The sequence below is a fragment of the Balaenoptera borealis genome (assembly GCF_965194805.1).
Source record: "Balaenoptera borealis genome assembly, chromosome: 7".
Taxonomy (NCBI): Eukaryota; Metazoa; Chordata; class Mammalia; order Artiodactyla; family Balaenopteridae; genus Balaenoptera; species Balaenoptera borealis.
This window is the reverse complement of record NC_138864.1, coordinates 118643039-118656272: the sequence shown is the minus strand read 5'-3', so window position 1 is coordinate 118656272 and position 13234 is coordinate 118643039. Positions and strand designations below refer to the sequence as shown.

At 41.0% G+C, this 13234-nt stretch overlaps 1 protein-coding gene across 1 annotated transcript; it reads right to left on the bottom strand.

The window, feature by feature from the left end:
• Nucleotides 1-4861: 4861 nt before the first annotated feature.
• On the bottom strand, nt 4862-11952 carry LOC309631875 (taste receptor type 2 member 41-like; the record flags this gene model as incomplete). Its single annotated transcript, XM_082398754.1, is given in 4 exon segments — nt 4862-10566; nt 10570-10722; nt 10726-10884; nt 11944-11952. Coding segments are annotated over 4 exon segments (981 nt in total). The 3' UTR covers nt 4862-9906.
• Between the last annotated feature and the right edge of the window lie 1282 nt (nt 11953-13234).

The following is a 13234-nucleotide window of genomic DNA, read 5'->3' as shown; positions in this document are numbered from 1 at the left end:
GGTTTTCCAGTTCCACCTCCTGGCTTCAGAATAAGTTAAGAGTCAAGGTATGTGGGCTCTAACCCCCCATTACACTATGGGGTGGATGTTTCCCTTTTACAGATAAAATGGAAAGAGGTCAGCTGGTACTTGACGAACTGGACCACCCGTCCACTGATCTGTCCAAACTACTCTTCAGCCTGTTTTCCTGCGTTACATTGTGGCAGTTCAAAGTTTCCACCTGGCTCCCCAGGAGCGGCATCCAAACACCACCCCTTTTCTGACACTCCCCCCCCCCCCATAAATCAAACCTGTGCTGCATTTCATTCTGTGGGGATGCTGCTCCCTACTAGCCGCTGTGATACACTCTTCATGCTCCAAGTGGTAACATAATGTGATGTAGCAAGAAGAACATGGGGATTGTGGTCCTCAGATTTCAGATTCAGTTCCAGCTTTGCTTCCAACTGTCAGAATGATCTTGAGCAAACCACTTCTGCTTTCTGAGTCTCAGTTTCCTCATTTGTAAAACGATGAGGTTGAAATGGTGATCCTAGAATTTCCTTCCAGCCTACATTCTTCTCTGTGACTCTCACTTTGCATTTTAGTCTCTTCAATGGTGAGAATTTCAGTTGCTGTTCTTGGCACTCATAAGCCACATTCGGGGACTATAGCTTGGTTACCTATTGCACTGACACAAGAAATAGGCTCTGTGGAAAGCCAGGGGCTCCCATCCCAGGTGCAGGGTTCAGAAACTCAGCTGGGTATTGTGCCAAAGCCAGTTTCTATTTTGGGCATTTTCTACAGTGACACCTTCCGGCCACAAAAGGACTGAAAGAAGAAAGTTGGTAAGTTCCAACTAGCTAGGAAAGACAGAGGATAGCATCCAGCTGCTCTGCCCTCTTCACCCCCATCCAACCACAGCCCTATCTTCAAACCCTGTTAGAAAGACTTGGGTTGAATTGTTTTCATTTCCATTTCATTGGATTCTGTGACCCATCTCTCATATCTTTAATACAAACCCTTTTTATTTAGATAATGCTCTGAAGTTATGAAGGGCTTTCTCACACATTGTCTCATTTGATACTAGTTCTTCCCTGGATCTAAGATATTCTAAAACATTTGTTTTGGACCAGACCTCAGAAGGCTAAAGCTAAGGGGAGACCCAGCACACAAACGGCAAGAAATCCAGGATCACTTTTTCACTATTCAGTGGGATTTGGCCTCAACTTCTTCAAACAAAGAATGAGAAGTTTAGGTCAAAGATTTTTCCTCCTCAAAAACTCTACTGGTTTTGTCTCTAAACATATTCCTCTCTCAAAAATTCTACGTCTTAAGTTTTCAAAAATAAGGTTAAAAGTTCCCTCTAAAGCAGTGATTCTTTTACATTTTAGTTACCAGGAAATATTAAAAGTTACTAACATACTAATGTCTGGGTTTCACCCTCCTGAGGTTCTGATTTAATTACTCTGGAGTGTGGTCTGGGCTTCTGGAGTTTTCAAAGTACTCTAGGTGATTCTAATGTGTAGCCAATGTGGAAAGCACTGCTCTGGTTTCCACCTTGGGTCCTGTGGGATTTTCACAGGCAAACCCTTTAACCTGGAGTTTTTTCCTTCCCTCTCAAACTTTCCCTAATGGACATCCAAAAGGGCTTTCCCAGCAGTCAGACTCTTCTATGTGTCTCTGTGGTCTCTACTTATTCTCATACTAGCCAATAGCACTACCTTCTCCCGACGTGTTGTAAAGACACATAAGGTGAACATTGAAATGGGACTAGAGGGTCTTGTTATTAATAGAGAAATAAAGACTATAAAATTGCTTATTACTACACCTTTTTACTAAGAAAAAAAAAAAAGACATCTTTTTCCTTTGATAGAGGCTAACGACAAGCAAAGTAAATAGGGCGGTGTTCCAAGGGCAAACATGTCTTTGCTATGACAGAAGGATTTACACATAACAAAGCTCCAAGGGTTTTAGAGGCACTCCCTTACTGACTTCATCAGTGGGCACCATCAGTTTCCAAACGTTGTCATTGCAAGTAGGTGATGTGTGCATTCATCTTATATTAATCACTTAGTTTAGCATTCAAATAAATGCCAGCATTTCACCAAGGAAATAGCAAAATCACAAGAAGCTGGGACATAATTATAGTTGGTATAATGTTCTACAATGATGCCTTGATCTTATCATCCTAGGATTAAGCCTGATTAATCAGTAAACTGAGAACCAAATGAGGGATTTTTTTCTCTGTCACTGACCCAGCCTGGATAATGGGAGAAGCAGGAAAACCACCCGCTCCAGCATGAGTAACAAGGACAAGGGGGAGTTTCAGAATACAAGTCCTACCTTTTGGGATCAGATAATAATCCTCAAGACTACTACTTTAAACTCCTTCTATTCATTTATCCAACAAAATTTTTTTATTGTGAAACATTTGTTAGGAATCTTTGTATGAAAAGAAAAATCAGAAAAGGTCCCTGACTTCAAGAAGCTCAGAGTCTAATGGAGGAAAAATACAAGTACTTGCAGTCCTACTTAAAGTCCTTTGTTCAAACCCAGACTGTGGATTCTGATTCTGATTCTGGCCTCCCTAACCCAGCACCTCCTCCTGCAGCCTGGCCCACCTGCTCCATGGGAGGGATACCCTGACCTGGGTGAGTGAGTGTGTCCTAACGGGCCTCCCCAGGGACAGGCAGAATCAGGCTGAACTCCGTCCTGTTTGGGGCCGCCTATCTGCTGACCCCGCTGGGCAAAGGGCTCATCATCCTCCTGATCAGGCTGGACGCCCGCCTCCACCCGCCCATGTTCTTCTTCCTCGGCAACCTCTCCATAGTGGACATCTGCTACACCTCCAGTGGGGTCACCCAGCTGCTGGTGCACCTCCTCCTGGAGAAGAAGACCATTTACTCAATGTGGGGCCCAGCTCTTCTTCTCCCTGGCTCTGGAGGGGACTGAGTTCCCGCTGCTGATAGCAATGGCCTATGACCATTATATGGTGGGTGACCCCCTGCACTACATGGCAGCAGTCAGCCCGAGGCTGATAGTGGTCTCTTGGCTTGTGGGCATGGCTAATTTTGTAGTGGAGATGGCAATCAACATGCACCTGCCCAGCTGTGGGCACCATGTGCTGAATCATGTTGCCTGTGTGGATGTCACACACACTAGGGTGTCCTGGTGGACTCTAGTGTAGTTGTGTTGCTGGTGCCTTGAGCTGAATGCTGGGTAGGAATTCAGTTGTAGAAACAGAGAAATACAGAAGAACTCAGAAACAGAAATAGCAGGGCTTCCCCTGAGAACAGAGAAGCTTGTACTAAGGGATAAAGTGTTTGTGCAACTGTATACACACAAGTACATGTGTGTGTGAAAGATGTACTCTTTGTTTTTGAAGGTGTCGACAAATAATGACTTAAGCTCTGGAATCTTCTTTGTAACTCTGCTTTTTTTCACCGAAATTCAAAAGCAGTTTACACCAATCAGAAATGTTAAATATTTGTTGACTGAGTGAACATCAGAATAATTCCCACAACCACTTTCATCATTGTCCTAAATGTCAACTTCACCATCTAGTCAGTCAGTCAGATAGCACATTTAATGAACCTCTCTTCTGTGCTCACCTTGACTCCTTGCATCACCACAGCTATCATCATAACTCCCTCCTAGTGTTGACAGCATCATGGTGCCCTGGACAAAATGCAGGACTTGGAAAGAAATATCAATCAGTAAACACATTTGTATCAAGCTCCACTGTGTTCAATATACCATGCCAGGTGCTGCAAGAGACACACCGAGTCTAATATGAGGTCCTTCCCCATAACCCGGGGATTACTTGGAAAGATAAGAGATAAATACCAAAAAAGAAATTGCAACATAATCCAGCAATGGAAAAGTACAATTAGGCAACATTTGGTTAATTGCCAAATATGAGATAGAAATTAAAAGCCCATGGGATTCACAAAATTCCCCCATGAAGGGGAAAAAACTGGGTGGTTTGCAAAGGAATTGAAGGGGAAGGAAAAATTAAAATGGCCATAGAAAATGGTAGAACTTGGATAGATGAGGGAGTAGAGAGAGAGAGGTTTATTCTTGGCTCATGGGGGAATGACGTAAGCCAGGTGAGGAGATAAAAAACACCAAGGTCTGTCTGGGAAAGAGTGGGCAAACCAGTTTGGTTACAGCAAAGATTTCATTTTGAGGAGTCCTGCGGAGGAGGTAAGGCTGGAAAGTGGGGATGGTGTGCATAGTAGGGCTTTGAAAACAAGGCCATGGAATTTGCATTAGAGGCAATAGCAAGATAGCACAGTTTTTGATGTGGGAAATAGCACATCTAATATATGATGTTCTAGAAGTTATCCTCTTCTTCTCCACCAGGACTGTTAGACTAATTGAGACAAAAATAAATAGGACAAACTTTTTTCTTCTTTTAGTCCAAAAAACTCTCTATTTCATGCTTCACTAGTGGGAGTAAGTGAATCAACTATTTATAATTCAACTTCCTCTAATCAGGGCAAACTTCATAGACCAGGCAGAGTTTAAGGTAAGGTTGAAAGACCAAGAATTGGGAAGCTAGTGGATATAGACCAGAAGTTATTTAGAATACAGGGAAATGTTAGAAGTAAAAATGAATGATCAGATCTTGAAATTGAGAATTGAACAGAGGGTATAACTATAGATAAAGCACCTTCTATTTTCCTTTTTTTTTAATTGAGAAGATAACCATGCCATCTGAGTAACATCTGAAGACCAAACAAAAATAAGCAGAAGGAAGGGAGACGCAAGAGGGAAGAGATATGGGAACATATGTATATGTATAACTGATTCACTTTGTTATAAAGCAGAAACTAACACGCCATTGTAAAGCAATTATACTCCAATAAAGATGTTTAAAAAAAAAAAAATAAGCAGAGCTTACTTGGTGTTTTCTTTAAGTGTTAGCTCTGATAATGACCCTGTTTTTCTGTCTTATGTCATATCTCAAGCAGCAACGCCCTGGTTAGATAGGTCCCACCCCTGTCGGGAGGGATTTGGAGTTTGCTTTTCTAATACAGGTTCACAAAATGAGTCTGAGTCTCACCAAGGCACTAGCCTGGGAAAGCCTTCAAATTTATTTTTTTAATGGAGAATAAATCAGTGCACGAAGCACAGGAGACAAAACTCAGGGTCCAAGATGGGAACTAGATTAGGAGAGCATTTTACAATCACTTAGAGACAAGGGAGGGAGCAAATAGGTGTGACGCAACATGGATCTGAGCACACCTGGGAATTCCCATGACAGAGGTTCCCTGACTGCAGAACGTCCCTGCTCTTCAGGCACAAATCCAATCTCTTCCATCCAGAACAAAATCTCCCCTACAGCATTCTCTACTTCACACAATCGAGACCAGGAACACCACTGGAGAGCAGGGGTTATTAGCCTGGAGCTCACTGACAGGTTTGGGTCTATGACCCGTCTGGAATTGTGTGCTAAAGTGGTATCTCAGCCAATTTTTATCACTTCCTGAGGAAGTCCTTCTGCTAGTGGCCCTCCCCCACCCCAGCTCTCTGCCTCGTCCTCCTGTTACACAAACTCACAGGCCTCCATGCTTTCCCGTCCTCACACCTGTCCCAGTTTGTAACGACATGCTCACTTGTATGACTAGACACTTTATTCCTGACTCCCCACAAGGCGGTAAATTCCACAGCGGTAGAAGCTTTTTCTGTGATACTACTTTATCCCCAGCTCAGGGCGTTGTCTACATGGAAGCACTCAAAAAATATTTGCTAACTGAATACATTCTCAAACAATCTGTGGCCCCCACAAAAGGTTAACACGTCCCGATTTATGTATTGGTTTGTATTAACGTGTTTTTAAATTTTAGAAAATGTGTTTTATAAAACCTTTACTAGAGAGCTGTGATATTTGCCACTGATTGATAAGATGGGGGTTTTAGATAAGCTTCCCTGATGGTATAGAATTGGACTTACCATTAAAAAATACTGCCCAAAGAGAGCATGTGGTCCAGTGTCCACAGTCAACCTGATTTCCCGTTGATCTAATCTGATTTCTAATACATTTTCTTAGTGTTTTCATTTCTTTCTTCAATATAACAGCATAACATAGCAACCTTACAAAATACAATATAGAATTTAGTTTAAAGATAATAGCTACATAATGTTTAGTAACACTCTTATTATTCCTATCATAATTTCATCTTTTCCCCTTTATTTCTTCAAAGGAAAAAACAAAACAAAAAACAACTCCTAGCTTTTTTCACTTCCCTCAGCTGATGTCAAAATGCTACTTAAGTAAATTATTCTCTCAGTCACACCCTCTAGTGAACTTCCAATATCCTTCTTTAGCATCAGACTTCCTTCTCAGTGATTTCTTATCCACCACAAGTGGTTTTTCTTTATCTCAGTCACACTTAGCATATTTGCCCTGTTTGGCAATTCAAAACATTGAAAAAAACAAGAGTCAGAGAAAGAAAAAGAAAAACTGGTCTTTCCTTGTGGCTAGAAAAGTCCTTGCCACACCCTGGTTCCCCTACTCTCTTCATCTGACTCAGACACAGAAAATAATTTGAAAAAATAATATTAACTATGCATTACTATCATACTATTAACAAGTTATGGTGAGTACTACTTATATGTCATGCACATATATTACACATTTCAATCTTCGCAATTATTCTAAGACAGTTACTATTACCAAATTTAATATACCAGGAAACTAAGGCATAAAGGGTTAACTATACCTAGGAATTCACATCACAAAAAATGCAGAAGATCTATATTTTAAAAAGTTAAAACACTACTGAAAGTAATAAAAGAAATCTTGAACAAATGGAAATGCATACCATATTCTTGAATAGAAGACTCAATATTGTGGATGTGTATGTCTCCTTATGGTAAATTATATGTTTAACAGGATCAACTTCATATAATAGAAAAGAAATTTTTGTTTGAGACCAGACACTATTATTTTAAAAATAATAGCCAAGAAATTTCTGAAAAAGAAGATTAATGAAGAAAGACTAGTGTACTAGTTATTCAAACATCATAAACCTAAAATAGTCAAAATGCCATGGTGGTGGCACATGATTACACCAAGGCAGTGAAACATAATAGAAAGTCTGGAAATAAACCAATATATACAGGAATTTAGTAATGATAAAAGGTAGCATTTTAAATTAGTGAAGAAAAAGAGCAATAAATAGTGTTAGGGAAACAAGCTAATAATCTGGAAAAAAAGTAAAATTTATCTATACGTGATAATTTATATAAGAATAAATTCCATAGCGGTCAAATATTTAAATATAAAAATGAAAGCATAAAGTGCTAGAAGAAACCAAAAGGCAGTTTTTTTATGATATCAATGTGAGGAATGCCTTCTGAGACAAAAATCTCAACATTTACTAAAATTGTTTTGGATAAAAAAACTCTGCGTGGCACAAGCCACTATTATAAAAGTAAGAAGCATAAACAAAAACAAAACAAAACAAAAAAACCACAAAGGATATGGTGAGGGGCAGGTACAGATGCATAGTCACGGCACGAAGGAGTTCTTTTGTGATGATGGAATGGTTTGTGTCTTAACTGTGGTTACACAAACCTATACATGGGGTTAAAATGCATTGAATCACATACACACATGAATGCAGGTTAAAAAAATTAGTGAAAACTGAACCATTAACATTTTCGATATTGTACTATAGCTATGTAAGATGCCGTCATTGGCGGAAACTGGCTGAACAGTACATAGGACTCTGTACTATTTTTGCAACTTCCTGTGAGTCTATAATTATTCCAAAATAAAGAAGTTTTAAAAATTTAATATTAGAATCAAGAAAAATTAAAATTTTTAAGGTGGGGGTGGGGGAATGTTTTGCCACTCATATCAAAAATAAAGCGCTAATTTCTCTAAGATATAAAGAGTTCTTACAAACCAATAAGAAAAAAGCCAAAATCCAAATCCAAAATTAAGCAGAGATATAGACTGTTCACAGAAAATAAACACGAATGGCTCTAAACATATAAAATAATGATAAACCTTACTCAAAATAAGAGTCATGCAAATTACAACTACACTAATATGCCACTTTTTACCGGATTGGCCAAAAAATGAAAAGTGTGAAAACCAGCATACTCATAAATTGCTAGTGGGAAAGTAAATTAATCCAAACCTATAGAGGGCAACACTTATCAAAATTAGAAATGCACATGCCATTTGACCCAGTAACTCCATTTCATGGAATTTATTCTATAGTTAATTTGCACAGGTGCAAGATTACATATGTAGAAGAGACAGTCAACATTGCACCATTATTATTGTAATAGCAAAAGACAAGAAGCAACTTAACTGACCACAAACAGGTGACAAGTTTAAAAACTGTGGTACACCTAAAAAAAGTGAGGAAAAGCTATGTGCGTCCACATGCGTAGATCTCCAAGATACACGTATTGTTAAGCAGAAACAGCAAGGTGTAGAGCAGCATGAATATTGTACAATCATTTGTGTGAAGGCCACAGGGAAAAGATAGATAATAAGGCCGTTGGTTAGTTAGCTACTGATATGGAATATAGCAGTACATAAAGTAAGTTAGTTGACTGGTTTGTTAGTTAGGTATTAGTGGCTTTTTATCATAGAATAAAATATGTCTAGAAGGACAGACATGAAATGATAAGAATGCCTCAGAAGGGGAAGGTAGGAGAGAGATTTTTTTATATAAACTCTTTAGTATATTTTGAATTTTTAACCATGCAAACGTATTACCTATTAAAAAAATATTTAAAGTAAAAATGTAGAATAATTTGCCCAAAGATTTTAGTTCATGAGTGTACATCCACTCAGCAGCATATACCCTAATCAGAAGGGAAATTATTTTTACTCTCAGAGAAGATTAAAATATCAGGAATCCAGTTGAAAGTTAGTCTCTGAAATTTGCACATTGATACCTTTTAGCAAAAACTTTTAAGCCTGCCTTAGAGGCACCCCACTCTAATTAAAATTTTCTCCAAAATTATTTCTAAAAACTTTTGCATAGTAATTGGAAAAAACTGTTTTAAAACAATATTTAAACATAAGATTTAATTCTTATTCTTTTTTTTAAATTAGAGGTTAAACAGTTTTGAACACAAACTAAGTGAAATTCTTGCTTTTTTTTTTTAAGAACAAAAAGTACATGTTTATTTAATTCACATGTGACTGAGACATTCACATTAGGAAAAAGTTTGAAACAATCTGAAAAAGGAGAAAAATCACAACGTGTGATTCTAAAGGAAGAATAAACATGGAAAAAGTCTGGCTGCCACTTAGAGAAAATCAAGACCACAACAACAGAAATATTAAAGAGAAAATAAATGGGGTGGTGTAAAGAAACCTTCTAGTAGTTTTAATCAAATTAAAATCAAATTATCTAAGTTTGGTGAGAGAAAAAGAATCTCCATAGAAAGAAGGACTATTAAACCTCACAGCCCAGGCCACTGTCCACCACAACTACTGCCCCTTGGGGCTCACGTAGTGACTATTACATTCTCCTTAGGAAGGTCTCTGCTTCCCCATCCACACCCTAGTTCAGTAATAGACACAGTTTTTCTTAATTTCCCAGTAGGCAGTTGAGATAAGACAGTACAGTTAATCAAGACTTTTTAACCGAAGGCTTCCACATAGCAGAGTGGATACAGAGAGTGTAGCACAGAATTTTATAATCCGAACTTCTGGACAATACTGGCTCTCTGGGACCCCTGGGGCCACATTTTAATAGTGTCTCAGGAAGAAATCATGTGCCAGAGAGTTCCCAGATTTTACTCCCCTCCTCTCCTTCCCAAAGGAGAAACCCCACGACACGATCCAGTAGATTTCTGCCTGTGAAGATGTTTCCATGTAAGTGGACTGTAGCTTTGTCACCCTCACTTGAGTCTCTTCTCATGGTTTGGGTAAGGGGATCATGCCACTTAGGCCACCCAGAAGCCCCTGGCCAACAAAATTAGCTGCCTGAACACCCCTCGAAGCCTGAGGTTGCTGAGGATGAGGATAAAGGGATGGATGGATGTGCACGAGTAGGTTAAAATCTGCCATGGCCAGTACCAGTCACTTTCTGAGGAGTAGAACCCTGCAGCATCGATGATCAGGGACATGAAGGACAGAGCATAAAGAACGAGGAAGGAGATGAGTGACTTCGGAGCTCTGGTGTGAGCCTGGGCGCTGGGCTCCTGCAGGCTGTGGGCACTGTGCCGCATCCTCCACATGTGTCTCCTCAGAGAGTTCATCAACACAGCCATCGAGACCAGAAAAAGAGAGCAAGGAATTGAAAGGGTGACCAGTTTCAGGGGTAGAAAATGGTGAATTTCCAGCCTCCTGCTCCGCTGATTGTAGGTCAGGTTACCAGAAAATTTTCTAATAAGGAAACCTTTATACAAATCGTGGTTCCCCCAAAAGAACAACAGGGTGATGATGAGGGAGATGAGGAGAGAGCCCAGCAGAAGCCAGGGCACTAACCCTGGGAACCTGTACTTCAGCCAGAGGAAGGTGGGGTGGGTGAAGTTAGCAGTCTTCATGAAGAAGAGGTCGCTGAGCCAGGAGCCAAACCAGAAGGTGAACGAGTTCAGGAAGTCTCAGCGTAGACCAAAGAACTGCCAGGCAGGACCCCCGCGGTACTCGACCAGATGGAGGAAGTAGTAGAAGTTGTTCGCCATTCCAACCCACTGCAGGCAGAAGCAGGAGACACCCAAGCTAAAGAGGATCACGCTGGAGGGGAGCAGCCTCCCTGGTCACACCCATTCTCTGCTCAGCACCAGGACAATGAAGCCACTGGCCAGGAGTCCCAGCACACAGAGCAGAACAAAGAGCAGCACGAAGAGGACTGCGAATGCTGGGTGCAGGCTGGTCCCTCCTCCGGTCACCACCCTGTGCCTTGGTGCCTGGCCTCCTGCCTACCCCCGTCCACAGTCCCTCTTCAGTCTCTCCTGGGGATATGAGAAGGACGCTCAGGCTCTGCATCTGAGCCAGAGCTCACTTAGCAGGAGGACGCTCAGGCTACAGAGGAAGGCGAGCTCAGCTCAGTGAGGGTGCAAATTTCCCACGGGCTCACTTACCATTAGGCTTACCGACTACCCCTGATTTGCCTTCTCGGGTTTTGCCTGTACACTACCATGGTTAGTGTCAGTGAAGAGGGCTGTTCAGGGTGTCTGTGACTGAGTTCTGCCAGAGGAAATTTTCATGTATTGAGCTATGGGGAAGTCATTCCGGCTTATACATGATTTGGCTTGAAATTTATACTAACGAGAACAACCTGTCTCAGGACCTGTCAGACACGTGTGGTACATCTGCTTTAACCATTTTTTTAAAAGAATGTGGGCTTCCTTGGTGGCGCAGTGGTTAAGAATCGTGGACCTGTCAGACATGTGTGGTACATCTGCTTTAACCATTTTTTTAAAAGAATGTGGGCTTCCTTGGTGGCTCAGTGGTTAAGAATCCGCCTGCCAATGCAGGGGACATGGGTTCGAGCCCTGGTCCATGAAGACCCCACATGCTGCGGAGCAACTAAGCCCGTGCACCACAACTACTGAGCCTGCGCTCTAGAGCCTGCGAGCCACAACTACTGAAGCCCGCACGCCACAACTACTGAAGCCCATGCGCCTAGAGCCCGTGCTCCTCAACAAGAGAAGCCACCGCAATGAGAAGCCCGCGCACCACAACAAGGAGTAGCCCCCGCTCGCCGCAACTAGAGAAAGCCCGCACACAGCAATAAAGATCCAACACAGCCAAAAATAAAAAATAAATAAATAAATAAATTTATAAAAAAAAAAGAATGCATTTACCAGATTGTTTAGAATGTCCACTTTGAAGATAGGAATAAATGCCCTGCCCCCTCCGATGATGCCAATGCTAGTACTCCTTCAAAGATGAGGTTCCCTTCTGAGGTACCAAGGTCACGCTGCCTCACTGTGTACGTGCTAATCTTCCTCTTCTGAAAGCTTGAAGGAATGTACCCCCGTCATGTCTGATGTTCGTTCTTTGTTCTGACGAGATATAAAACTGTGATTCAGGCATCCAAAATGGAGCTGGGTGGCCACCGTGGATGTGGTTTCAAACATGTTCCTGTAGTGAAGTGGATGGACCTAGAGTCTGTCATACAGAGTGAAGTAAGTCAGAAAGAGAAAAACAAATACCATATGCTAACGCATATATATGGAATCTAAAAAAATTAAAAAATATTTAAAAAATGGTTCTGAAGAACCTAGGGGCAGGACAGGAATAAAGACGCAGATGTAGAGAATGGACTTGAGGACACAGGGAGGGGGAAGCGTAAGCTGGAACGAAGTGAGAGAGTAGCATTGATATATATACACTACCAAATGTAAAATAGCTAGCTAGTGGGAAGCAGCCGCATAACACAGGGAGATCAGCTCTGTGCTTTCTGACCACCTAGAGGGGTGGGATAGGGAGGGTGGGAGGGAGACACAAGAGGGAGGACATATGGGGATATATGTGTACGTACAGCTGATTCACTTTGTTATACAGCAGAAACTAACACAACATTGCAAAGCAATTATACTCCAATAAAGATGTTAAAAAAAATGTTCCTGTGTTGCTGAGAACTTGAATTTTCTGAACTATATCAAACTCAAAGGACATCAACAGCTGTTTTCAAAACAATATCTGCCAACAACTGCCATCTGCAATCTTATGGTCTCAAGGTTTCCCCTTGCAACTATGCAACCATTTCAGACCCCAACCCATTTTTGTTTAACAGTCACACTTACTTGCCAGCTCCAATCCTAATTCTTGACAAACAATTTATGTAACTTTCCTTTTACCTGTATAAAAGCCTCCCCCATTTTTTAGTCCAGAGGAACATAATTTAAGTGCTTCTTGAATCTGTGTCTCCTGGGCTATAGTCCTCAGTTTGGCTCAAATAAAATTCTTTTCAACTCCTATGATAGACTGTTTATTGATTATTTCTGTTGACAATTCCATCCTTATTATTCCACCTTTGGGCCCTACAAACACACTTCTCCCCATCAGATCATTCTCGAGACATTAAATATATAGGCAATAAGTGTAGGGAGACATGCATATGGCCAAGACCTAGGCAAAGTAGTGATGCTAGAGGAATCTATCTCCAGCTGAGTTTTCCTGTTACGCATCCATCCGCACCTATGAGCAGTCGTCCCTTTCAAGGTCAGATACTTTGGTCCACCTTTCTACCAAACCTCTTATTAAATCCTTCATGGACCTCGAGGTGTTAATGATTGATAATGGTTTAAATGGAGTTTATGT